Here is a 27,864-nt window from a genome sequence, read left to right as displayed (position 1 = left end):
CATGATAAGTACTTGTTTTATATACGATGTGCAGAATTCGACTTTCGGGATTTCTTTTAAGAAAAAAAACAGTAGAATGCGTCTCTCATAGCCTGAGTTGCTTTGGGACGTTAAACCCCACAAACCAAAAACAGTAGAAAAAATTCGATTGTGTAAATAGATTATGAGGCTAGGCGGACATATACAGTGACGACGCCTCAGAACACAGCGGTTAATAAGATTAAAGGTACCAATACTAAAACTGGAATACCCCCCTAGAACGCCCCCCCTCCCCCCCCCCCCCCCCCCCCCCCCCATAAAAAATCCAAGGATCACAGAATCAAGTTTGGTTTTGTTTTTGGGGTTTAACGTCCCAAAGCGACTCGGGCTATAAGATATACCGTAGTGGAGGGCTCCGAAAATTTCGACCATCTGGACATCGCACGGCGCACGGGCGCCTTGCTTTTCGCCTGCATCGAAAAGCATCCGCCGCGGCCGGGATTCTATCCCTCATCCTTGAATGCAGCACTCGAGCATCCTAACACATGCACCACCGCGGCAGGTCTCCGCGCGCGGGGGAGCGCCGCGCTAAGAGGTCACCAAAGGCATTTTTTCAAAATTGTTTCTGAATTATATGCCTTACGTATAGCTTTTAACTTTCAATCTTATACTCCCAAAGACCACATCCGTAGATTTATTGCATTATAATATTACTATAATTATCATTTCATGGTCTCAAAACATGGTGAACCCCCTTTCGTCTGGCACACCCTGCGTTAATTGTCCGCCCAGCAAGACGAAGCCAGCACTGCGCATAACTTTTCCTAAAGTGAGCGCAAAAGGCTATCGTGAAGGGATCAGTAGTTGCCATTAGCCATCGAAGTCCTTTTCCCGCGAGGCAATATGTGGTCACTAGCGACAGTTAGAAGTAGAGCTCACTGCTGGAAGAAGGCCCATTATATCTGGGCTCAGCGCCATAAATAATTTCGTTATTTAGTATGGGTTGATTAACGTGATTTCTGATGCCCGTCGAAATAGACGTTACTAACCGCAAACGGCAACCCCATCTTACCTTAAAAAATAAAAAATACCTGCATATGTTTATAAGACTGCACATGTGGATTTTCGGCACAAAAGGCAAAAGGTCTTTTTGCTTATCATTGCGTAGCAGGGTGGTCTTGTGTTGGTGCGCGTAAAGGTTTCTCGCACGTGTGATAGCTCGCGGTAAACGCCAACGTCATGGAAGATTGGCAAGGGACACTGCGGCAGCAAAGCGCTTTTTTTCCTTTGCCTAAGCGCTCGCCTCACATTTGATTTTGATTAGCACCTCGAGCGTCCTGTAATGTTCCACAAGTCGTGAGGAACTGCAGTGTTTACGCCTCAAACCGCAGCCTTCGTGACGCTTGTTGCACACAGCTGCCTGGTGAGCTACATACACTACCCTGGATGCCTGCGACGCTGACCGTACGCCTGCCCGCGGACTGTGAAGCGTACGTGCTGCGCAAGAAGTTGGACGCCCTTGGTGATACAAAAGATGTTCGGGAACTAACGCTGAACAACTGCATCCTCGCCGACATCGATGAGCTCAGGCGATGCATCAGCTATTGCCCCGAACTTCGGATCCTCACGTGCCTTAGCGTGCCGTTTAAACCCAATGACCTGGTGCGACTCCTTCTGGGCCCACTGCAACAGCTGACGCGACTCGAGTTCTCGCTCTTGGAAAGCGACGACAAAGTCGCCGCAGAGGTGGACATAATCGAGGCCGTGAAGACGGGCCAGCAGCACGAGAGTGCGCCCAACCTGCGCCGCATGTACGTTGAAGTGCTCAGCGAGAAGAACTTCGCACTGCTCTGGGCCCTGCTCCCAGTGTGCCCGAACCTTTCGCACCTGCATGTGCACGTCTTGCGCGGCTACCTAGAGCCAGCGATCATCAAGTGCTCTGATATCCTGCTCAAGCAAGAGCACATAACCCTGTTCATGCTGACTTCAGAAGTTCAGTCCCGTTCGGAGTGCGAGCCTCCGCCGGTCCTTGACATGGATAGCTGCGCCAAGGTATGCGGCAACGTGATGCAGACACGGCCGCCCAGTTCGTGGAACGTCCTGCGGCTCTGTGACCTGGCGGCGGCGCAAGATCAGGAGGGCGTGCGCCACACCAATCCGATAACAGTGGTCACTAGCGACCGCGCCGCTACTCCCAACGAGTTCATAGCGGCCGGCCAGCGAAACCGCTGGGATGATGTGCACCACATTTGCATGGTTCTGCTCTCCACGTACAACAACACGCGGTACCCTATAGCCGGAAATGTGTACAGGGTGCCGCTGCGCAGCTTTTTCGCTCAGTTCAAGAGCCTCGTGGAGCTGAACGTCAACTCGTTTCACTGCGGCGACACTTTCGACATGACTGACGTCCTGGCAGTGGATCCGTTTAAGGTTCTGCGCGCGCTGTCCATAGCGCCGTGCGGCCTCAAGCGCGATGGCGCTCTGCGCAGGCTGGCCTCGGCTTGCCCCAAGCTGGAAGACCTGGACATACGCATCAGACGTGGCGGCCGGTACAAGAGCTGCCGTGTATGCCAGCGCAACAACTCCTTCAACCCGGACGATGTGGAGTATTTGCAGCAGAATTCGCAGCTGATGCGCATCACTCTCGCTCACGTGCCCGATGTTCAATCGTACATGTTTTTACATAAACTTCGGGTGGCTGAGCTGCGCCTCATAAATTCTCCCTGCAAACACAACGAGGAGTACATCGGCCTGGGTGCAATGCTGGCCGTTAACGAGAGGCTGCGGTGCTTCGTACTCGTGGATGACAAACTTGAGTTTGGGGAGGCGGAGTTGAAGGTATGTTCATTTTCATTACGTGCATGCTTTTCGTGTGCATAGGGGGAGGGGGGGGGGGGATGTCGCCGGACATGAAGGGATGTGTCTTCTACTGCTAATTTCGTGCTCGATAATCGGCGCTCGTAACTGCCCAGGTGTTTGTTATGCTGAAACGTTGGTGGTAGACAACTTTGGGGCTGGAAGACAAATGGGATGGAATCATATAAGGAGACGAATAGCTTTTGCTTCATATCGAGCACGGTTTCTGTATTTATTGAGACGCTTTTTCAAACCATGGCCACCAAAATCCTGCCGTGCTGTGAACAGTCGCCTTTCAAGACGTTCCGAATTCCGCGTCTTATAGCGGCTTTCGGTACGGAACTGACCTTGCGATATGCTACAAAGCAGTTCAATGACCAATAGTAAGCCGCTCTGCCGTCTTACGCAACGGCAGGGAAGATATGGAAAGGCGAAGAGCGTTCAGTAATCTTCTGCCATGATCGTACTTGAATTGAAAATTCCTACGTATCCACGGGCTCTGTACACAAGCAGCCATAGCTTCTTCTCCAAGCGCGCTTGTACTCGTTGGCGGCTATCGGCACAGCGGTTCAGTTACCTACGGTAGCGCCTTTTTTTCTCTCTTCACAGGACTGTTGGTTAGAGACAAATGAAGCTTGGCTATCAGTATATGCGCTTGTAGGTGTTATCTACTCAGGGTTTTGCAATTAAGGTGCAACGCAAGTGGTTTTGACAATGTGCAGGGCTAGCAACACGTCGCTGCAGACACAACGTTTGTAAACCTTGTTTCTATTCTTTCCAGGTAACCTTAGAGGAAGTCCAAATGCTTCGGTACCTCGTCCTGATTTCGCAGGTCGTCATGGACCTGGAGGAAGCGGTGCCGTACTGCCACGAGTTGGCTCTAGCCCTTCCGCGACTGGATACCATGCACGTGCACTACAAGGACACCGAAGACGTCGAACGAAGGATGACGTGGATTCGCAGAGCTGAGACGCCCGAGGAACTGCTGGGCGCCGGAGAGATACCGCCGCATGTGCCGCGTGGCCGGTTGCTGCACAATAGGCCCTGCGTCATTTGCTCCACGGAAACCTTCATCGGTCTGGTGAAGCCCCATAATCGTGGTGCGAGAACGTGCTTCTAGACCATCGACGACCAGAGCCAGACCTTAGAGCGTCGTGGTAGCGTCTTTTTTTATATAAAAATGCAGGCCTTAAGATACCGTCAGTGGAAGCCTTCAACCATAGAAGTGGCAAGGGGCTTGACACGATGTTGTCGACATCCACGTACTTGCCAGGGCGGGAATCGCTCTGCAGAGGGGCATTTTAGGTATTTGCGCATTTCGAGGGCATTCGACTTTACTGTCGTAACTGGCGATTACCACCGAGCAATCTGGCCAGTGCCAGCTTTCTCTCAATGCGACGTAGTACAGTTACAAGAAGTTTTCTACGAGCAGAGATTATCTTACAGCAGCTTCCGTATTATGGACGTGACGTTCGTTTTCCTCTTCCGATATCACGCTCAAGAACACACCGTAAGCATCGCACTGATATATGGCCAACACGTGCGTCTCACGCATGCGTGGCTGGGCATTGGCTACTCCGCTGGAAAAGCCGATTCAGCGATGGGTGATCGTGCCACTGAAGTGTTACACACCTAATGCCTCAGGTTGGACAGAGGTGGAGGGGCATAAAAAAATTTGACGATGTTTTCAGAGAGCCGCATTCCTGCTGAGCACATCACCGGATTTGATGTATTATGTGGCTGCCTCTGCCTGATGTCCCCTGCAAACAGTGCTTTCTTTGACATTGCAACGTCGTTATAATGTAATAAAAAAATGTATGCAGTTCTGGCAGCGCGATATGGGTAAGTATTGGGCGCGAGCGCCATCACTGGAGCGAATGGCGCTAGCGTCGACCTAGGGGAGCAAGTGGGATCACGTGACTTCTCTTACTGTTGCTGAAGCAGACGCTAGATTGAATTTGTGCGTTTTAAAAGCTAACAGTCTCGTTTAATTCTGTAGTTGGGGTTGATATAGAACGCCAACCTTGCAATTTTGATCTTGCATCGTTTCTGGGGCTGCTGAAGTTTATGTGAGCTGTTGCTATGGTCCGTTACTGCCCTGTACCCAGGCGTAAGCGAAAGAACCCGGCGCAAGCTCCCATTGCTCTCCGAAACATACTCATAGAACCTTCCTTTTTCAACATTTGAATGGGCGAATAGGTTGATCTTTCTCATGATGTGCGCAGCCGATATTTCAGCGAGCGAGTTTTCATTCATAGTGTTTACGTTAAAAATTCGGTCAGCGGCAGAAGAAACAGCGCGCGCGTTTTTGATTTGCGCTTATCACTTGTGAAGCTAACGATATTTTTGCTTGAAGGAGGGAAAAAGTGCTGGCTTCTTCATGGAGTAGTACCCTCTCAAAGAAAGGCGGGATCGTGCGAAGGAAAAGGTCTCAAATTATTCTAAATGAACGCGTTCACACGGAAGTTTCACTGAAGTGAACTAGAAGGTTCTGCCGCCTCGGGCAGCGGTATGCATGGTGAGTTGTCTCAGGCAGCGCCTCTAGTACTGTAGTAATTTCAAATGATAGAGTCCGTGAATAAACTAACGATAGAGCATTGCATGCATGTTGTGATGTGCTGATCGAGATATGCGTTAAAAAAAAAAAAAAAAAAAAAAGCTACTGTGCGCGGGGAAAACAATTATTCGCTTTAACCAAGAGTGTCAATGGCTGTAGTCAGTGCGCATGAATTCGCTGCGTGGAACGCACGTCTTCATACTTGCTAAAAAATTAATTGATGTCATCAATCAAACTTGCTTGCTCTATACTATATATCAAGGGAGCAGGCGAAAGGTGCCGCTTCCGCCAGCGCTTTGCGAAGGCACTCAGCGTCTGTCAGGCTCCTGACAGTCCTCTGCTCTTGCAGAGGAATCTCATTACCTGTGCATTGACTGCTTACGTCTGACTGGTTGTGCGGTAGCTTCAGTTGTTTTATAACAGCAGAAATGCTGCAGCCGGGGCACGTCGTCGTAGCAGTAAAGCTCGCCATCTTCGATAACTCTGATTCGGTGAAGTGTTTTTTGCCGAATGAGTGGGTCTCATACCTCAAAATAAGCTTATACAGGCCCAGACCGAGGTGTATATTAAAGAAATAAATGAACGTAATTCTAATGCGCAACTGAGCTGCCTAAGAAATCATCCTACAGCAGCAGTTCAACGTGCGTTATCCCACGTACTTCGTCATGCGGGCGCTTCCGAGAGGTAGCGCCACGGTATGTCCTCGCGCCCAATTATCCACCTGGCATTTTTAGAGACTTTCAGTTTATCGCTATCGCTTACCGTTACCGTCTACCGCGCAAGCGTCAGTACGCCACGGCCGGAGACCGGCCGTTAGTACGCATGCGCAGATCGCCCCGGGGGTTGCTGTCGAATTTCGGCGGACTCCGCACGCAGTAACCAATCGGCGCGTGCTGTGCTGACCACGCGTGGTGGTGGTAGACGGTCTTCAAGTGGGACATGTTCTTTCATTCTTTCATAAAAACCTCAGGTGACTACATCGAAATAGGTTTCCTTTCCCAGGCGGCATCTCGTTTATATTTGCCGCAAGGAATATCACATCATTTTGCTAGCCGCGGCACCTCTTAGCAGCTCGACTGCGGCCGGCGGAAATGAAACGATTAGGGAAAAGGACAAGGGCGAAAAGAAGAAAGATCAGGGATTGGGTATGTGAAAAGCGTAGAAAATATAAAAAAGGCTGTAAAGATAGTGCATCCCTTGCATCAGCTAACCAGCTGTCACTTTAAGGCTATTCAAGACACTTTGTGTGCAAAGGACTGCGCAACGCGTGCGCTTTCTCGGTATCATACCTTGGCGCCCCCGCTGCTAAATCCGCGTCGCCAAATACCAAGGAGGAGGAGCGGCGCAGCGCAAGGCTATTTTCCTTCTCGCCAGAAAAACGGTCTATAAAGGGAGTTAACAAAAAAAAAAAAAAGGGGGGGGGGGGGGGGGGGTAAATAAACGACAGAAGGCTAGCCTATTGAATGAAGTCGAGGAGGGAACGGTAATGGGGCCCGTGCGCCCAGGCAGTTATGAGAATGGGTTGTTCAAGCTTGGCAAACAGTCTCGCAGTCTGCCACTTTGATCTGCTTGTGAGACAAACAGCATTTGCGTCGTCTTCGATGCTCATCAGCTTTCCGAAGCGTATTGGGAACTGAGCACCGTAACACTGTTCACCGACAATATTTTTTTTTTATTTGAGGAGGCGTAGGGGAAAGGGGGGGGGGATTTATTCAGATACCTACAGCGTCCAGTGGGCATTGTTATAAGGTGAAACATAGAAACATCATACAGATAGCACGGTGCAACATGAAAACGTAATGTTAAGAATAGAAACATTGGGTCACCCAACGCCGCTCATGTGGCGGGTGTCATAACTGCGGTCGTAAACAGCCAGGGATAATAAGGAGTGCTACGAGAACAAAGTTGAGTAGACTGTCGAGCGAGACTGCAGAACATACGTGTCTTTAGCACTGGCGTTTTAACTAGTATACATTTTACATAAATGAGCCTACTCAATGGCCTGCACGATGACCCACGAAAGAAGAAGTTGAACTATTGATTATGGTTGTCCGAAGCAAAGACCCACGTCTACTGGGCTTAATTTATTTTCTGAATAAGTTAGAAACTAAGCCAACAGCTATTAACCAGGATGAGCTTCACTAAAACGTTCAATTCACCTGAGTTGGTGTAATTTCCGAAAGGTTGGCATAATTCTGAAGCTTTCTTCCACGCTATACAGGAAAGCGAAACCCGAGCGAAAAACAAAATCGCGGCCACTTATGTGCGCTCACGGCAGTACCTAAAAGAAAAAAATACCAGTTTAGTATAAAAGAAAGTGTATGTTGTGATCCCCTGAAATCATATTTGGAAATACTCGCCGACCTTATGTGGTTTAAATATTGATTCATTATTTTTAGTATTTTAGTCTCTATTAAACTTATAATTATTCACTGAGTATTAAATAGGAAAATTTTTATGAGTATTAATAAGGAATATTTCTCCTAGCTGTAGGCGACTGCCAGCAGTGAATGCTTCTTTTCTTCACCTCGGATAGGTCGGATGTATGTGTCAGCACGGCGACTAAATTTCGCGCACGAAATTTAAGAGTAGTGGTAAAAATGTACACACCGGAGTTGCAATGCAGGAAACGTCACACGGGTCTTTCTGTTTCCGGCAGCGGTTCACAACGTAGTCGAGTAGAGCGGGAGCGAGCAGGAGGAGAAGATAGGAATATGCGACACCGACGAGCAGTCGCGCGTTCGTTCTCGCGCGGCTTGAGTTTATTTTGCCCAAAAGGCCTCACTGAAGCTTTACGCTCCAATGAAAATAAGCCGAGCTTTGATTTTCGCTGTATAATCCAATCATGGTGGAAACTGAATTGTTCTCTAGTCGGAGTCTGAGGCAAAACTGTTCATTTTGGATGGGAAAAACAGCGGGAAAACTGTTTATTCCAGCGAAAGCGTATAAGCAGGGTAGACAGTCTAGACAGAGAGAGCGAAGAGAGTTCAGTGTCCTCGCGCAGCTTCGCACATGCTAGGACCGAAGAGCCGCGGGGATGAGGTGTTGAGCGTGTTGTGCCGGTGGGGTTATCACACAGCAGCCCACCGTCAACAGGGTTGTGCCAAGGAGTTGGTTGCGTAGCGCTCGTCACCCGTTTCGTGAACGAGTGCAGTCAGCTCACTGGGTGGTAGCGGAGAATCCGAGTCGGCGCTGGTGAGATGAAGAAAAAGCTTTATACACTATTTACAGGCACTTACACAACGAGTTCGGCTCTGGGGCCGAAAGCTAACATAGCCATACGCGACTGTTCTCGCGCAGCGACGGCCGGGGAGATTCCGCCGCGTCCGCACTGTCAGGGGGCGAACTGCTCCCGATGGACGCTAGTGACGAACTCACACTCGGAGTCTCGAACGGGAGCACTTGAGTCTCCGTAACCGAGAAACCGTTGACGCTCAAATGGTCCAATCCGACGGCAGCACTTTCGCAGGGCCTATGGGAGAGCTTGCTGCGCTCTTGCTTCAAATATGCCGCGGGGCGAGAAGGGTTCCACCGCCAGGGCCACGGCGCCGAGCTGTCTGGATGCTCAGCTTATGTTCAAACACGTCGCTTCTCTCTCCTTGGCACGGCTCGTCTCTAGTGCACCGGTGCTTTGCAGAGAAGTGTCCGGATTTTGTGAAGGAGGCGTTCGCCGGAGAAGTTTGGCGTCCGGCGAATTTCTGGGCGGCTTGTCCGGGCACAACAAACGAAGTACTGTCGCATAGCGAGCTATGGCCATGTCGCGCGCCGATTTTCCTGACCCATGCACAGCCGGGGAGCGGTCTTTTTTCTTGCTTGCGCGGCGTGGCTGTGCTTTCTCGTTCTTGTAGGGGGTGCGTGCCATTGTACGGATGGCCTTCCGGGGCGTGGTGCGGCCTCCCTTGTCCTCTCTTGGGGGGTATTCCCGATCCACGCCGTTCGGAAGGAGGCGAGCTGTTGGAAGCTCGCGTCCCAGCCGGTTGACATAAGCCCAAGGCCCGCTTGGGTACTGCGCATGCGCATTCGCGCCCCGCTATTACCCTATCCCCCTAACCGATAGGGTCCTCCTATTCTAAAACTCCGACACCTGAGGGCTTGGGGGGCGACGGCTGAGAACGCGGACGGAGCCTTGTGTTCTGTACCGTCTGTGTCCTTGCTGCCCATGTGTTTTTGGTTGACCATTTGTGTATGTGTGTGCCAGGCGAAGATGCGCCGCGTCTTCTTGAAATTCACGCGGTGCTCGCGAGGAAACAACCTCGTGGGCACCGGCGTCCTATTGGTTCCTCAGCTCTAAAGAAAGTCGTCTCGCATTTCCGCCTGGTAACAAACACTGCCTGGAGAATCCTGAATAACGTTGGACAGAGGGGTTTGGGCGGCAAGTGAAGGAGGACGGCGACCATCCGAGATGCTGCTTGGGACCCCTGCTCAAGATGTCGCGTGTGTCTGATTTGTTGTTAATTCGAGTTTGTTGTTTAATTGGTACCCCTTGATTCGCTTTAATTAATGTTTGTGCTCATCTTTAATAAATTAACTTTACCATCAATCGGAATCGCCTGGTCCTTTTCTTCAATGCGGCGGAGCCGTCGTGCCGTCCCGGAAGTCAAACTTACGAACACTTCGTTACAAAACGATGCTCAGGCCAGACGGAAAGTACGACATGGGAAGCGGCGCTTGGAGCGGCAGCAGTGCGATACACACTTGGAGCGGCAGTATTACGATACACAACATAAACAGCGCTAACACAGGACGGAGCAAGAATACAACACAGGCGCTGTGTTGTGACACGCCTGTCTTGTGTTCTTGCTCCGTCCTGTGTTAGCGCTGGTTCCACCAAGATCGTAAACCAACAAGCCCAAAATCCAGGCCGCGCGAAAAAAAAAAATAAAAGTTACCGCCAACAGTCCTGCTTTAGTCTCACACCTCCTACTTGTAGTGGTTTTAATTATACACAGCATTGGGGCTCTTGTTCAGCTAAAAACCTGTCGTTGTCCCGTCGTCGTTGTCCGGCGTCATGTCGCGACAGGGTCATGACGTCACAGCCACGTGACGTCGCGCGGGAATTTCGAACACACTACAACTCTCACGTTAAGCGCGATGCCACGTGCGGAAGGAAAGTTTGGCTTGGTGGGGTTTAACGTCGCGAAGCGGCTCAGTCTATGAGAGACGCTTTGGTGGAGGGCTCCGGAAATTTCGACCATTTGGTGTTCTTTAGCGTGCACTGACAACGCACACCACACGGGCGCCTTGCATTTCGCCTCCATCGAAAAACGGCCGCCGCGGCCGTTATTCGATCCCGCAACCTTGAGCACAGTATAGTCGAGCGCCCCACCACTGCACCACCACGGCGGGTCTGGAAGGAAAGTGAATTAAGCGCGAAGCAGAAGACGTTGCATATCTGAGCTTATTTGTCTTTAAAAAATGCCGAGGATTTAAAGTTTCAACCGAGGCCCGCTAGTAACGCATGCCAATGAGTCTGTGTGTTGGTAGAAAACATCACAGGCCACTTTCGCGTCTTACCGTTAAGGCAGAGCTTAGGTGTCTCCTTAGTTATTTTTTCTTATTGTCATGGACTGATTACACGTAGGTCGAGATTTCAGTGCACAGGATGGTTGACATCAACTCGATCGGATCCTTCCACAGTGGCGTACTTCGTTGTAGACACGTACAGAAATGGCAAAATAAGTGACAATCAGCCAGATCATTGGTTCAATTTATGGGAAACGATGTTAGAGTGAACAGGAAGACATTTGGTTTATCCACCACCAGGTTGACGTTGCGAAATACAGGTGTACGCACGCTGCCGGCGGCGAAGGACGGGGCAAGAACAGCGTCAGGCTCCATAGTACATTGCCTTTCTTAAATAATATTTGAATTTTATCCTGTTTTTGGTTGAATGCGAACCTAAACTGATATTTCTCCCGGTACGAAAGTGAATTCCGCGAACGTGAACCGTTGACGGTCACTCTCTTTTGCAGTGTATCCTTGGGATCGTGCCGGCATGCGAAGGAGCGCTACCCGGATCCCCCTCCCTCAAGGCGCCGCCTTAGAGCTCTGCAACTTGGCATCACGGTAAGCTTTACTTTAGCACTGTATCAGAATGCGCACGCGAACTACGTGCCGATATTAGCCTGTGCGGCGTGCTTCTCTGTTTCAAATTTGGAATTCAGATTTCAAGGAATTCATATTTGGCGCGTTTTCCCTTATGCGCACGTGGGTTCGTCTGCGAGTAGCCAGCAGACTAAAGTTTTGGTTTTGGCGTTTGCGAGGGTAGCTGAAGCAGCCAAGCTGTGACAGCTGCCGGGCATTGATATCGGATCATGGTGCCATTCTTGTGCAACACTGCGAGAAATGCAAGCCATGTTTAAGAGCACACCGTATACATTAGAGAACAGAAGACAAAGCCCGAAAAAGTCAGACCTTGCGAGCTGCCATCCATTACATCCGAAAAAAGTAATTGGGCACAAATCGTGGGTTAGCGATTCCTTGATGACACTTCAGGTAAAGAGACTCAGTCGGCTACTGGACGACCGCTTTATAATACCGCTTCCTTCTCGTTTTTTACGGAATTACTGTAAGCTGGCATTTAAATCGTGCGTGATAATTTTAATGTACTTATTTTTCTGCACAATTGCCACGTCCTGCGCTGGAGCTTACCTTCAGCTCGCGCGTGATTTGATATCAACTTCGAAGTTGCGGTTATTCATTCTGCTTGTCCAATAAGCAACTTGAGCACTTGAGCAACTGGTGTGCAACTCTGCCGTCCTATATTAGTAAAAATAATATCACGAAAGTTTGGCGGAATCTAAGCTTCACGTTAAAGCGTTGATTGGTCTGACTGCCCTTGAGCATTTAAAGCCTCTGCTGTTTTTCTCCTTCTGGGTTCCCCGTTCAGCTTGGTGTATAAGTCGCTTCATCTTGGAGTTGGTCGGCAATCATTGAGATACACCGTATGCGGTCAAAGATCACAGTTATCTTCTTTGTCGCCTTAAAGGACCACTATATTTTTACTACTTTTGAGCCTATTTTAAGGCGTGCTTCTCGAAAACACGAAGTGTACGCTGCTGCTTACAGTGTGATAGCACGCCTGAGCCTGCCTGTACTCTAGCTTCGCGGTTCCTCTACAGAGGGATTTAAAAAAACAAAAAAAAAAGAAAAAAAAAAACAAGAAACCTGTTGCAGGCCGTAATTATGGACCATGCATGGTAGGCGTCGTGGATATTGTTCGCTCCATAAACGAAATCAGTGTTTGGTATTTGAATACACGAATCAAGCCAGGGGGCTAGAATAGATAAATTTTTATGTAGATAACAATAAAAGCTCTAACAGCGAAAAATTTCTATCGCGAAGGAATTGAGTGGGGCCACTGCAGACCTGAGCAGTTCGATTAGCTCACAACAGGTGAATACGCCTTATGCCGCCATGTCGGGCCTCCGAGCGGCTGCTGCTCTAGCGTCGCACATTTTAGACAGGTAGCTGCTAACGGCAGTGTCCGGTGATGTCGTTATGTATTGCCTGTTTTCGGCTCGGCCTGCAGTGCACTGTTAGCCCATCAATTTTCTACGCTTTTTACATACCCCATCCCTGCTCTTTCTTCTTTTCGCCCTTTTGTTTCCTTCCTTTCCCGTATCGTTTCATTTCCGCCGGCCACAGTTTAGCTAAGAGTTGCCGCGGCTAGAAAAAAAAATTTTCTTTACGCTGTGGTTGAATTGAATTGAAAGTTTATTCTTCCACGCAGATTACAGTGGGAAGAGGGGACACTAGGCAAAAAGCTCCACAATTAAGCTTGAAGTAGCACCCAGTGCCCCAGGAATACATCGACACCAGTGTGTTTCGCAAACATCAGGCTTAAGGTGAACTTAATATCCCCATCAACACAAAGAAGGAAAAAGTACAGCAGTATAACGCTGGTCGCGTACGCAACAAAAGAAATGCACATAAATAATAGAAACAACATACATTTCAGAATAACGGTCTGGGGGGCGAGTTGGTGCATGATGGAAATGAACGGCGGCGCAACACGGACACCGACAAGAAAGGGACACCACATGCGCACACTATACCAACAATTTATTGAACGGAAAAGTGTCATATTTATACGTACAGCTCAAACATGAGACTCATCGCCAAATAATCACTGCGAACCCAACACGTGGAAGCCAGGCGGCAACATCAGGATACCAGACAAGAAATATCTAAACCCAGCAAAAAAACTAACAGAAACAAAAAAAAACAAAAAAAAAAATAACAATTTAGAAACGGGAGCAGGAGCAGTGTGGACCATTCGTAGCAACATCAGATTAAGACATGAGAAGCAAACCAATCCGGACCGTAAAAAAAAAAAAAAAGAAAAAAAAAGTAATAATAAAAAAATGATAAAATTGAAAAGAGGTAAAAAAACACAAAATAAAAATATATTTCGAATGTATATATAGTCGTCACGCCGTCAACTGAGCCGTGCATGTTCTGCAATGCAGATTGCCTTTCTTGTGAGCAACGGGCCTCCCAGGCAAAATATGCAGAAATATCAATCAGCCGAACTATCGCCAATCCCGATGTCTTGATTGGCGCTTCAATGGCTGCATGCGGGCGTGAAATACAAGCATCCGTACGAAGTGCTTTTCTTGTATAAGAAATGAAATGCTGTGATGGCGGTCTAGGATTCACTTCTTGAACTTTGACTATAAACGATTAATAAAATTGCCATCGAGTATATATTCTGTACAGCCGTACATGAATATATATTTGATTTGCACGTGCTGAAGCAACCGAGTGTATATATATATATATATATATATATATATATATATATATATATATATATATATATATATATATATATATATATATATATATATATATATATACCGGGTGTCCCAGCTAACTTGAACCAAGGGTTACAAAATAATATATTTGAGGTAGGTCAGTGAAACCAATTGCATACAACTGCCAGCCTGTTTGCGCACTACAGGCAATTTTTTGTTTGGCAATTACTCAATTAGCTAATTATGTTAATTTCTCTAATTTATTAAATATCGACTTTAGACCAAAAATGTGAATTGGAAAGTTGTAGAGCACCTTCAGAAACCCCCCTTCCATTAATTGCTATAAAGAAAGTATCACGTGTATCTTTTTTTCCGGGCTCAGAAGAAAGCCCGCGAAATACAAATAATACCATGTGACTAGCGCATTTGTGCGCCGCGATTGTGGCGCTCTCAGTCGTGGTTTGAGCGAACGAAATCAGCTGCGGCCGTGACCCGATGGTCCCGTTGCAGCGGCAGGCAGAAATGTTGGCGATGGTTCGAGCGAGCTCGAGCTCGCCCGTTGCCACCGTGATTTTGGCCAGGCCTGCGCACCGCAGCAGCCTACATCACGACAGGCGGATAGCGATAAACAACCGGCAAATGAAGCTGCAGCGCTAATTTTAGTCGAGTCACATGATGTCATCTCGCCCCTTTACCCAAGCCTGTATGCGCAGATTCAGTGGCTGATACCTTATCGCTCATCCGTTTGTCGTGACGTTCGCTGATGAGAGAGAAGGTGATGCAAAGGCCTTGTTAGAATGTCGTTGCTGTCGGCTCGCCGCTCTCCCTGCTACTGCACCGTCACGTGGGCCGGCTGTCTGACGCGGGCGAAGAAGCCATCGCAGGCATATCGGCCTGCCGCTTTAACGGGGCCAAGAAGACACGGCCGCAGCTAATTTTCGTTCGCTCAAACCACGACTGAGAGCACCACAATCGCGGCGCACAAATGCACTAGTCACGTGGTATTATTTGTATTTCGCGGGCTTTCTTCTGAGCCCGGAAAAAAAGATACACGTGAAACTTTCTTTATCGCAAATAATGAAATGGGTGTTTCTGAAGGTGCTCTACAACTTTCCAATTCACATTTCTGGTCTAAGATGAATATTTCAAAAATTAGAAAAATTAACATAATTAGCTAATTAAGTAATTGCAAAATAAAAAAATTTCCTGTAGTGCGCAAGGCGACTGCCGGTTGTATGCAACTGGTTTTATTCACCTACCTAAAATATATTATTTTGTAACCCTTGGTTCAAGTTAGCTGGGACACCCGGTATATATATATATATAGACACAAGCATATTTCTATCCGGCGATAGCGTTGACAAGTTAATAGATTCAGCCAATAGCACATTAACTCAGTTAGACTTAAGGACACAACGAAATGCACTTGAAATAAATATTACTAAAACGAAAGTTGTTGTTTTCAGAGCTAAGAATAAACAAGTCTATTTTACCAGAGACATATGTTACAGGTCTGTTCCTTTAGAAGTCGTATCATCATTCAAAACATTAGGTGTTATCTTTAACGAAAAAATGAGCTGGGATGATCACATCGATCACCTTACAACAAAACTATTGCAGGTTATCGGTATAGTCTATCGTAATCGTCATGTGTTACCGACCCATGTGAAGATTATATTATATCGATCCCTGTTCCATTCTCGCCTAAATTATGGAATTTTAATCTGGGGCTCGACAACACAGGAAAATTTGCGAAAACTACATGTGCTACAAAAAAGCTTTTTACGCATAGTTGAACGTGTACCACAGATTCATCACACCAGCCAATTTTTCTTAAAGCACAAAATAATCCCAGTAATAAAGCTACCTGACTACGGGCTATGTCGTGCTTACAAAAGAGAAATTTCCCAAAATACATGTTTTCTTCGCTCACTGGCTAATCTACAAAAACGAGAACAAGCATACGCAATCCGCAATCTAGATCCCTGGAACCTTAACACATACCGGACCACATACGGGCTGCACACATTGGAAAATAGATTGCCCCGCTTACTTAATCAGTTATCGCAAGACAATATTATCCTTTCAGAGGCATCATTCCAAGAATTACTTTCATACTTTCTTTCTTAAAACGCAGGTTCATCCCATGATATGTTTTTTTTTTTTCGTGTGTGTCTTTATTTGCTTGTTTAAAAAAAAAAAAAAAACTGCTTTCAAATGTGAACATTTCTGCCAACGATTTTTCTCCTCTTTCATATGCTTCCGCTATCTATTTCTGTGCTATGTATTGCTGTGAATGTATTGCTTGTGTTATGTATTTATTTCCCGTATTCCATAATCCAAAACAATGCATTGTATACATCAGGCAGTGTTGTGTTGTTGTTTTGTTTTCAATTCTACCCGCTATTATTTATTATACATTGATTAATTGCTTCCCAAATGTTTTTATCAACTGTGATGAGACCGCTGATGTACTATTGCCAAAGTGGGGAGCTTGAGGCCTTGTCAAGCTGCCGTAAGGCAGCTTTTACTCCAGGCTCCCGCCATCATGTAAACGTTGATGGTAAATAAAGTTATTATTATTATTATTTGTTATTATTATTATTATTATTATTATTATTATTATTATTATTATTATTATTATTATTATTATTATTATTATTATTATTATTATTATTATTATTATTATTATTATTATATAGGCTCTGAGGCACGCCCGCAGATGATACAGACTGGGAAGTCCTCCGGCTCAGTATTCCAGCGTCATAACCACTGAGCCACCGCAGCAGTGCTCGCGACATTTGGTGGGTGGCCATATGAAGTGTTTGATTATGATTATTACTGTCAATGATACCGTAGCCTATAGCTCGAGGTCTGACAGCTGCACTTACGAATGCGTTCGTTCAGCTGCAGCCAGTGGCCCATACGGTATGGACAGCAGCAGGGGGCTAGCTATAGATGACAAAGCGGCGTTCGCCTCCTGTTGCCGCTAGCATATCCCCTCGTAAAACAATCATATACGTGATGAAGTGCATGATAAGTACTTGCTTTATATAGGGTGTTCAAAATTCGACTTTCGGGATTTCTTTTAAGCAAGAAAAACAGTAGAAAAAAGTCAATTGTATAAATAGATTATGCGACTAGGCGGACATATACAGCGAGGACGCCTCAGAACGCCGCGGTTAATAAGATTAACGGTACCATGAAAAGCTATTTACTGAAACTATAGAATAAGCGCACGAACGATAAGTATTGAATACGTTCTCTCCGCAAGTATAACTCTTGTTTGATCTAGTTCGTGCATTTTTATTCACAAATTTTGTTCTCGTCCTTAGCGTTGGCATTTCTTCTGTTGATCCGATGCACTACGTCATCTTTTGCTCCATGAGAGCAAAGAATTTTTATGCTTACGCGCTTCACTAACACCGAACATATCGGCAGTCGAAAATGACCCCCCCCCCCCCACACACACACACACACACACAGCTGAGAGCATGCTTGCACGTAAGAAAAAAAAAAAAAAAGTCCCTACGAAGTCCCATACACCGCGCCCCGGTCGACGTAAACTTGCACGGCGGGTTAGTTTGGTTTTGGGGTTTAACGTGGCAAAGCGACTCGGGCTATAAGAGACACCGTAGTGGAGGGCTCCGGGAATTTCGACCATCTGGGGTTCTTTAACGTGCCACTGACATCGCACGGCGCTGGGGCGCCTTGCTTTTCTCCTCCGCCGAAAAGCGTCCGCCGCGGCCGGGATCGATCCCTCATCCTTGAATACATCACTCGAGCATCCTAACATCTGCACCACCGCGGCGGATGTCTGCGCGCAAAGAAGCGCCGCCCGAATTCGTTGCGAGAGGTCGCCAAAGGCATTTTTTAAAATTGTTTCTGAATTATAAGCTTTACGTCTAGTTTTTAAATTTCAAGACCACCTCTATGAATTTATTACATTATAATATTGCTGCAATTATCATTCCATGGCCCTATTGGTGAACCCACTTTCGTCTATCACACCTGCGCAATTGTCCGCCTAGCAGGACGAAGCCAGCACTGCGCCTAACTTTTCCATAAAGTGAGCGCAAGAAGCTATCGTGAAGGAATTAGTAGTTGACATTTACCATCGAAGTCCTTTTCCCGCGAGGCAAGTACGTGGTCAAAAAAAGCTATTGTTATGACATCATAGCTAGATTTTAGGTGCAGAATGTCTTTTTGCTATCATTGCGTAGCAGGGCGGTCATGTGTTGGTTCGCGTAAAGGTTTGTCGCACGTGTGTTGCGATAGCTCACGGTAAACGCCACGTCATGGAAGATACTCTGGTTGCTTGGCGAGGGACACTGCGGCAGCACACCGCTCTTTTTCCTTTGCCTAAGCGCGCGTCTCGCATTTGATTTTGAGTAGCACCTCGAGCGTGCTGTCCTGTTCCAGAAGTCGTGAGGGACTGCAGCGTTTACGCCTCAAACCGCAGCCTTCGTGACGCTTGTTGCACATAGCTGCCTGGTGAGCTACACTACACTGGATGGCTGCGACGCTGACCGTACGCCTGCCCGCGGACTGCGAAGAGTCCGTGCTGCGCGAGAAGTTGGACGCCCTTGGTGATACAAAAAAAAGTTCGGGAGCTCACGCTCACCAACTGCATCCTCGCCAACACCGGTGAGCTCAGGCGATGTATCAGCTTTTGTCACGAACTGCGGACCCTGACGTGTCTTAGCGTGCCGTTTAAACCCAACGACCTGGTGCGACTCCTCCTGGGCCCACTGCAGCATCTGACTCGACTCGAGTTCTCACTCCTAGAAAGCGACGAAGAAGTCGCCGCAGAGGTGGACACCATCGAGGCCGTGAAGAAGGGCAAGCAGCACCAGAGTGCGCCCAACCTGCGCCATATGTACGTTGAAGTGCTCAGCGAAAAGAACTTTGCACTGCTCTCGGCCCTGATCCCAGTGTGTCCGAATCTGTCGCACCTGCACGTGCACGTCTTGCGCGGCTACCTGGAGCCAGCGATCATCAAGTGCTCTGATATCCTGCTCAAGCACGAGCACATAACTTTGTTCATGCTGACTTCCGAAGTTCAGTCCCGCTCGGAGTGCGAGCCTCCGCCGGCCCTTGACATGGACAGCTGCGCCAAGGTATGCGGCAACGTGATGCAGACAAGGCCGCCCAGTTCGTGGAACGTCCTGCGGCTTCGTGACCTGGCGGCGGCGCAAAACCAGGAGGGCATGCACCACACCGATCCGATAACTGTGGTCACCAGCGACCGCACCGTTACTCCCAACGAGTTCGTGGCGGCCGGCGAGCGAAACCGCTGGGATGATGTACACCACATTTGCGTGGTTCTGCTCTCTACGCAGACGACCTCGTCTTACCCTGTAGCTGAATATGTGTACAGGATGCCGCTACGCAGCTTTTTCAATCATTTCAAGAGCCTCGTGGAGCTAAACGTCAACTCTTTTCACTGCGGCAACACTTTCGACATGACTGACGTCCTGGCAGTGGATCCGTTTAAGGTTCTGCGCGCGCTGTCCATAGCGCCGTGTGGCCTCAGGCGCGATGGCGCTCTGCGCAGGCTGGCCTCGGCTTGCCCCAAGCTGGAAGACCTGGACATACGCATCAGACGTGGCGGTCGGTACGAGAGCTGCGTTGTATGCCAGCACAATAACGCCTTCGACCCGGACGATGTGGAGTATTTGCAGGAGAATTCGGAGCTGATGCGCATCACTCTCGCTCACGTGCCCGATGTTCAATCGTACATGTTTTTCGATAGCCTCCGGGTGGCTGAGCTGCGCCTCATAAATTCTCCTTGCGTACACAACAAGGAGTACATGGGCCTTGGTGCAATGCTGGCCGCCAACGAGAGGCTGCGGTGCTTCGTACTCGTGGATGACGAACTTATGTTTGGTCAGCCGGCGTTGAAGGTATGTTCATTTTAATTCCATGTACGTTTTTGGTGTGTGTAGGGGTAGGGGTTCGCCGGACATGAAAGGACGTGCCAATTTTACTGCCAATTTTGTGCCCGAGAATCGGCGCTCGTAACTGCACAGATTTTCGTTATGCTGAAATGCACGGAGCTTGAAGACGAATCGGATGGAATCATATAAGAAGTCTAATAGCTTCTGCTTTATGTCAGGCACAGTTTCAGACCTTATTGAGCGGCTTTTCAAACCATGGACAACAAAACCCTGCCGTGCTTCGAAGAGTCGCCTTTTCAAGGCGTCCTTCGTCTTATAGCTGCTTTCGGTACGACACTGACCTTGCGATATGCTTCAAAAGCAGTTCAATGACCAATAGTATAGCCTCCCTGCCTTTTTACGCAATGTCATGGAAGAATTGGAAAGTCGAAGAGCGTTCAATAATCTGCCATGACCTTACTTGAAATGCAAATCCTGAAGAATCCACGAGCTTTGTACACAAGTAGCCATAGCTTCTTCACAAGCGCTTATGCTCGTTGGCGGCTATCGGCACAGCGGTTCAGTTTCCTGCGGTAACGCCTTTTTTCTCTCTCTACGGGACTCTTGTTGAGAGATAAAGGATACTTTACTAACAGTATATGCGCTTGTAGGGGTTAATTGCTCAGAGTTTCGCAATTAAGGTTCAGCGCAATTGGGTTTGACAATGTGCAGGGCTAGCAACACGTCGCCGCAGACGCAACGTTTGTAAACATTGTTGTTTCTATTTTTTCCAGGGAACCTTACAGGAAGTCCAAATGCTTCGATACCTCGTCCTGGTTTCGCAGATCGCCGTGAGCGTGGGGGAAGCGGTGCCGTACTGCCACGAGTTGACTCTAGGCCTCCCGCGATTGGAGACCATGCACGTGCACTACAAGGACACCGAAGGCGTCGAGCGAAGGATGACGTGGCTTCGTAGAGCTGAGGCGCAAGAGGAACTGCAGGGCGCCGGAGAGGTACCGCCGCATGTGCCGCGTGGCCGGTTGCTGCACAGTAGGCCCTGCGTCATTTGCTCCACGGAAACCTTCATCGGTCTGGTGAAGCCACACAATCGCGGTGCGAGAACGTGCTTCTAGACCATCGACGACCAAAGCAGACCTTGAAGCGTCGTGGTTGCGTCTTTTTTATAAAAAAAAAATGGATGCCTTAAGATACCCCCAGTGGAAGCCTTCAACCATAGAAGTGGCAAGGGGCTTGACACGACGTTGTCGACATCCACGTACTTGCCAGGGCGGGAATCGCTCTGCAGAGGGGCTTTTAGGTATTTGCGCATTTTCGAGGGCATTCTACTCTATACTGTTGCAACTGGCGGTTACTACCGAGCATTCGTTTTTACGTCTTACATATATCTGTTCTAATTCTGGTCCCATTCTACTAACGGCGCGGCGAGGTTCTCCCGTTTCCTGACCAACTGCGTCTCGGTCGATGGCAATCTCGGCGGATCGCGCCTTGTTTGCGGGGCTGTGACCAAGAACGTTCAGGAACTGGAGTGCGTGGATATGAAGCTACATCAGCGGCTAGTATTCGAAGCCCGCTTCGAAGGAGCTGCCTCTCGACTAACACCGCTTACTCAGTGCCCCGTGCACAAAACACGGTCACGCGCACCACGCAGTCATGCACGTAGCATGACTGGCTACCAGGCCCGTCTTGTGGGTGCATATATTTCGCGCTTATAAGCTGTCTTTGTGTAGTGCTTAGACGATTTTAGAACGCAAGCGGTTTTCTTGCAGGTGCTCTTTTATACATGACTGTCTTCCAGGTTTTTAGCTGTTTAAAATAAATCGTTGCATGATGTGTGTGTACATATGACTTCATTATTCAACTTAGGACGAAGAAAATCGGCTGCAACCGACGTGACGAAGATCTTTTTCGTGTAGGCTTAACAGCACTAATACTTAAGCAAGGAACTTAGTTTTTAGGAAATCTGGCCAGTGCCAGCTTTCTCTTAACGCGACGTAGTACAGTTACAAGAAGTTTTCTACGATCGGAGATGACATTTTAACAGCTTTCGTTTTGCATTGATGAAAAAAAAAGGACGTGACGTTGATTTTCCTCTTCCGATATCACCCCCAAGAACACACCGTAAGCATCGCACTGATATATGACCAACACGTGCGTCTCGCGCATGCTTGGCTGGGCATTGCCTACTCCGCTGAAAAAGCCAATTCAACGATCGGTGGACGTGCCACCTCAGTGTTGCACACGTAATGCTGCATTTTGGACAGAGCTGGAGGAATGTAAAAATCTGACATTGATGTTTTCACAGTGCCGCATTCCTACTGAGCACCCCACCGGATTTGATGTATGTGGCTGCCGCTGCCCATGTCGCCTGCAAACAGTGCCTTCTTCTCTAACTTTGCAACGTCGTTATAATTTAAGAGAAAATGTATGCGATTCTGGCAGCGGGGTAAGCTTAAGTATGATCCACCTGGTGTTTTTGTCTCTGGCAGTACACGTGATTCAGCTGCTAAAACGCGAAATTTTCGTCTTCAAATCTGTTTTTACAAGGGGCTTGCGGCATTAGGAAGCACGTACCTGGAGGTGTCCGAGTATAGGTGAGCTGTCGAGCCCTTCGGATGTTCGAAAAAGGTGGGTGTAGGTTTTTGGAGAGCGAAGGAAGGTATTGTTTCGCCTCTCCAATCAGCGATATTTTGAATTTGAAACAAAAACTGGCCGTGGCTGTGGATTACTAAAATCCCAACGTGATGTTCGTCGCACCTTTTTTTTTTTTTTTTGTGGATGTTGTGGATTTATTTTCTTCTGCCCACTTAACTTTCTGCCGCCCCCTGCTACGCTTTCCTTCCCTTGGAATCCAGTTTGTTACCCTAAGCGACCATCGGCCATCTTTTCTTCGCACTACATATGTCCTGCCCATGCCCATTTCTTCTTAATTTCCACTAGAATGTCAGTAACTTGAGTTATTTCTCTGACCCACTCTGCACGCTTCCTATCTCATAATGTTACCCCTATCATTTTTCGTTCCATAGCCCTCTGAGTTGTCCTCAACTTAAGTAGAACCCTCTTGGTTAGCCTCCACATTTCAGCCCCATAGTTGAGTACAGGTAATAGATGCAACTGTTGTATACTTTCCTCTTGAGCGATACCGGTGCGCTGCTAGTCATAATCTGCGAGTGCTTGCCAATCCCAACGTGATGTTCGTCGCACCTTTTTTTTTTTCTTGTGGATGTTGTGGATTTATTTTCTTCTGATCATCAGAAAGCTTTATTTACTGCTGCTAGAGAGTGCATTGAAAGAAATGACCATATTTCTTTTCAGAACAATGCATGGACGGTTTTTAACCCTACTAGAGTATACTTACAACCCACTTTTATAACATTTGACCAGCAATGTTTTCCGCTGAAAGCTGGCATATGTATAGGTTCCTTTAGCACCTGTCCTATGCCACACTTTTATAAGTGGTTGAAGTTTTGCACCAGATGTTACTAGCTACAGGAACGTTCTTAAGGTTTTTATACATGTTCATGATTTTTTGACCATTTTTAGTAAGAAAGGAAGCGTGAACTTTGAAGAAGGTGCGCATAATGCTTAATCTTTATTTCGACAACTCGACAATGGCTTAGAATTCACACGTCAAGTGACTGAGGGTAATACGTTAGTTTTTATATCTTAGTACTGAGTTCTTTCAGGATCAGGTTTGTCGGGAATATACTCCTTGTGCAAAATAAGGGGCGTATACCGCATGAATCCACCCATCGAGAGCCAATAAATGGAGAGATAGCAACAATCTGCCTAACATCCGCACTTCCTGGAGTTCATGGCCACAAAAGAAACATGTAATCGGCCAGGCTACCTCCCGCTGGGTTCCCCGATTCGCTCGCGACGGAGGCTCGCCGAAAGCCTGTTGCAGAAAATGAATACAAAGGCTGTTGTAGCTGGGGGGTACGTTCCTCGAAAATCAAGTGATAATACCTGCGATGGTTGGATTGCCGCAAGCATTGCCTGTTGATGGCCATCGGCGGCTGACGATAGCTTGTGCGCAACTCGCTTTGACTGTGAAGGTGCCCGATCTCAGCGTAGACAGGGCGCTTGTTACGTAGGCGTTTTTGCGTGTTTTGTTCGCGGATGCAACCTCAACGCGTTGGACTATTCACGGCGCGGGAACCCGGCCGGCACTGGGCGCTAAGCTTGCGCAGTTAGCGCGCCTCGCGCGTTTCTTCCGAACCAAATAAATATTATGGCCTGAGTTGTGAGCTTTAAGTGAGTTCCACAGGAAGTGGCACGTTTTGTGTAGTAGTCAAGGGAGGAATAAAAACAAGCAGCAAGACAAAAGGGAGCTAAAGCTGCCGGTAAGGTTTGATAATTAACAACACTGTCGCATGACGGTTATGTCCCGTACTTCGCGCGACGCAATTTCCGGTTCCCGAGGCGATAAAAGGTCAACGCGTTCCGCGGACGTGCGAAGCCAGATGCGCGGGCAAAGCACAGAGGAACGCCTACGTAACGAGCACGCAGTCAAACAGCACTCGAGAGTCCTCGAGACCGGCCATGGTCAAAACGAGCTGCTCTCGATCGGCGCATCGCTTCGCGGCGCTGGCGGCACTGCAAGGCACAATTTCCGTCAGTCATGTTAAGTTTTGTAGCTGTACACAACTTAGCCCAGAATTTAAAGAAGGTTGCGAGCAGGCATGGCGTGCCGTTCGTCATGGCTGCCTCAAGAAATCTCAAAAGCCTTTGCTCACGCATCAAAAGAGGAGGAAAAGGAGATTTTGACACTAAGCACGGGGGACTGTTTATGAAAAAAAGAGAGAGAAAGAGAGAGAAGGCAGAGAGGTTAACCAGGAAAGCTTCCGGTTTGCTACCCTGCACTGGGGAAGGGGAATGAGGAGTTTAAAGGAGAAAGATAGAAGAGAATGATAGGAAAGGTAAGGCGGCGAGGAGCACAGTCACAGTTTCTCAATCAAGTTTGTGTCTCTCATAAAACACATAAGTGCTTTGAAGGCTTTGCCGTTAGACGCCTTCTGTGGCCATGGGCCGAGGATTTTCTCCTCTGTGAAAGGACGGCTGTCAAGATGGTCCAGAGCCGAACGCAGCGCATATCTTTCGCTTGAAAAAGCAGGGCACTCGCAAAGGAGATGCTGTGTGGTCTCTTCGCAGCCGCATCTTTCACAGTTAGGGCTATCCGCCATTCTCATCATATAAGCGTATTTTTTGGTGAATGCAACACCGAGCCACATACGGCACATCAGTGTTGTTTCGCGCCGCAACTGTTTATGAAAGGTTTATGAAAGGTGCTGAAGGGCCGATGTACAAAATCCGCGTCTATAGTGCGGGCGCTCAGATACTGGACAAGCTGTGGGCTGCATTAATTTGTGAATCATCTCAGAAAAAAGCTACAGAAAATTATCTGCTGTTCGACAGAATTTCTGTCCGCTTTTTGACAGATAACCTTGTCACAACTGTAATTACTGTAGTAACATCAGAATTTTTTGTGCTTACAACTGAGAAGTACTACAGACCAAAGACTACAGAAATGTAATACAGTCACCGCAGGGAAGTCTGCAGAACTACAAAAAATTCTGACGTTTACGACAGCATCACAGAACATCTTTTGTCCTAGGTTTGGACACAGTTCTATAGCTCTTTTTTTTTTTTTTCGACTGGGAGGAAGTACGAAAGAAAGGTTGAGCAAGATAAAGAAGGGCAAAATTTACTGTAACGTATTGTTACGTTCTTGTAAACCGTGTTTTTCTGGTGCGGGGATTCTCTCAAGAAGTAATTACGTAGAAAGGAGTAAAAACATAGGGAAATAATTGATGCATTTTTATCGGAAAGAAAGGAAAAATATGCGTCAGCGACACGTCGATATGTCTGTATAAGGCCGAGAACCATTTCACCCGAACCATTTATCAGGAGGACGTTCCTCGCGTGTACGGCTGTTATATATTTGTGTGTCTTACCTTGGATCCGTGAGTGGCACTAAACCCTATCTCCAATTGTGTCCATGTGTGTTTCGCGCCTTTTACCAAAGATGAAGGCGTCGCATTGTTGGGCAGTGCGAATTACCGATGCTTTCAAGAGTGCACATCACACATTTAGCGATTCATGCAGTGCTTCGTATGAAGCTTTAAAACCAAACAACGCTCACTGATTGTCTCAAGCGCGACTTAATTGCTTCCAAGAGGATGCGGTGATAGCAACCTTTAGAATTATATTTCTGGTACGAGCTCTACTTCTGGCTTCTGCTTACAGTGATTTCGTTGCCCCACTGGTGCGTGTTCTAGGGAAGCAGCACAGCTTGTTCTTAACGCCCGTAGCGCGAACATCGAAGGTGAAGCAAAATATGGCGCCGTGAAGCTCGACAGGATTATTATTTTCCGTTCATACTTTGAGGCATGCACTCTATGGTGACTCACACCTGCCGTGCACGGAACACGATTTTATAGCGAAGAAGTCATTGGTTTGCATCCAGGACGCTAGATCTGCGTATTCATTAAGCTTACGCTGACTGAATTGAAGTGTATTCTAGCTGAGCATCGTGCATTGGATTTAATGATGGTCGGCCACATAAGGTATCTGCGGGAATCGCGTCGCTTTAAAATCAACTCTAGAAAGCGCGGCCAGCTTTTAAGTTGCTACTATATGGCTGCTCAGCTGATGCTACTATATGGCTGCTCAGCAGCATCAATAATCAATAAAAAGCTATCTGGAAATAATTACGTTTCTTCAAAACAGTCAGCAAGTTGGGCATTTCCTTTCTGTTGATGCCAAGGAACATTTTTATTCCATTCCCCATAAGGAATCGTTCTTAGCCGTCCGCGAATGCGTAGAAGAGAACGGGATCGTGCCCTTTCAGAATGCAGCCGGTGTTTCGCTTGAAAGTTTTATGTCATTATTAGAACTTTACCTAAACGCTTCAGTTGTACAGTTTGAAGGCGGGTTTTTCATTCAGAGAAAAGGGATATGTATTGGTTCTTGCGTTGCGCCTGTTCCGAGTAACATTTTTCTTTCAATGCCGCGTGGCCGATGCCCAGAGGACGACGTATGCCCCGTCCGGAGCGCGCGTTCTACTGCAGGCCCCAAATAAACTTTTTACCAATCCAATCCAATCAATGATTTATCGCAGGGTGGAAGAGCATTTAGATAAAGAAAAAGCCTTGAAGGTTTTCAGGTTTGTAGAAGATTTTTTTTTTATTATTTTAAGTGAGCAGGATAAGCGCTCCTACCTAAGCACAGTTAATGAAAGTGTTGAAATATTCTGTAAGCTTGGAGAAGAATTAGAATTTACGCAAGAGCAGCCCGAAGGCGATAATGTTACAGTTTTTAGAGCTGCAGCTATCTATAGCAGGTGATAAGTTATGCTGGATGTACCACCCACGTGCGCAGAAAGACTTTTTATCCTATGAATCAGCTCACTCAAAGACAGTGAAGCGAGCTATTGCAACATCAGCCCTACATGCAGCCATTGTAAAGTCATGTTCCCATACTATGCAAGCAAGTTTCCAGCAGCAGATAGCTAGGCTTCAGAATGCAGGCTTCTCTCAGTCAGTCATGACGGGGGGTAGTGGAGTCGCTTCTTCAAAAAGTAAAAGGAAAGAAAAATAAACAGTCCAATCCTGAAGCTGAAATAAATAGGCCAGTGGTTATTCCCTATAGCCATCGGGTAGCCCATAACTTGAAAAAAGTAACTTCCAAGTTTAAGATACCAAGTTTTGTCTGCCCCCCTGTAAACTGGCCCCGTTGTGTCCTCGTATAAACACAGAGAAACGGAAGGACAGAACCTGTGGAACAAAGCATGGGCATAGGTACGTAGAGTGCA

The 27,864-nt window shown here is 47.5% G+C and overlaps 2 protein-coding genes across 2 annotated transcripts; both read left to right on the top strand.

Annotated features, from left to right (window-relative positions):
• Nucleotides 1-1,183: 1,183 nt before the first annotated feature.
• On the top strand, nt 1,184-4,659 carry LOC146201462 (uncharacterized). The gene is made up of 2 exons (XM_084595868.1): nt 1,184-2,817; nt 3,617-4,659. Exons 1-2 carry the CDS (start codon nt 1,426-1,428, stop codon nt 3,953-3,955), a joined length of 1,731 nt encoding a protein of 576 aa, XP_084451994.1. The 5' UTR covers nt 1,184-1,425; the 3' UTR covers nt 3,956-4,659.
• Nucleotides 4,660-18,680: 14,021 nt separating this feature from the next.
• Nucleotides 18,681-22,141, top strand: LOC146201461 (uncharacterized; the record flags this gene model as incomplete). The annotated part of the gene is made up of 2 exons (XM_084592532.1): nt 18,681-20,057; nt 20,825-22,141. Coding segments are annotated over 2 exons (1,716 nt in total), but the record flags the coding sequence as incomplete, so codon positions are not given.
• Between the last annotated feature and the right edge of the window lie 5,723 nt (nt 22,142-27,864).

Source organism: Amblyomma maculatum, chromosome 2, assembly GCF_055883805.1.
Source record: "Amblyomma maculatum isolate TAMU_Amacu chromosome 2, ASM5588380v1, whole genome shotgun sequence".
Lineage (NCBI taxonomy): Eukaryota > Metazoa > Arthropoda > Arachnida > Ixodida > Ixodidae > Amblyomma > Amblyomma maculatum.
This window is presented reverse-complemented; position numbering and strand designations above follow the sequence as displayed.

Bases quoted from the DNA above. Each gene is read 5' to 3' on its own strand.
- LOC146201462 (XM_084595868.1), top strand. From the start codon at position 1,426: ATGCCTGCGACGCTGACCGTACGCCTGCCCGCGGACTGTGAAGCGTAC. The intron at 2,818-3,616 runs GTATGTTCATTT...TATTCTTTCCAG, and splicing joins TTGGGGAGGCGGAGTTGAAG to GTAACCTTAGAGGAAGTCCA.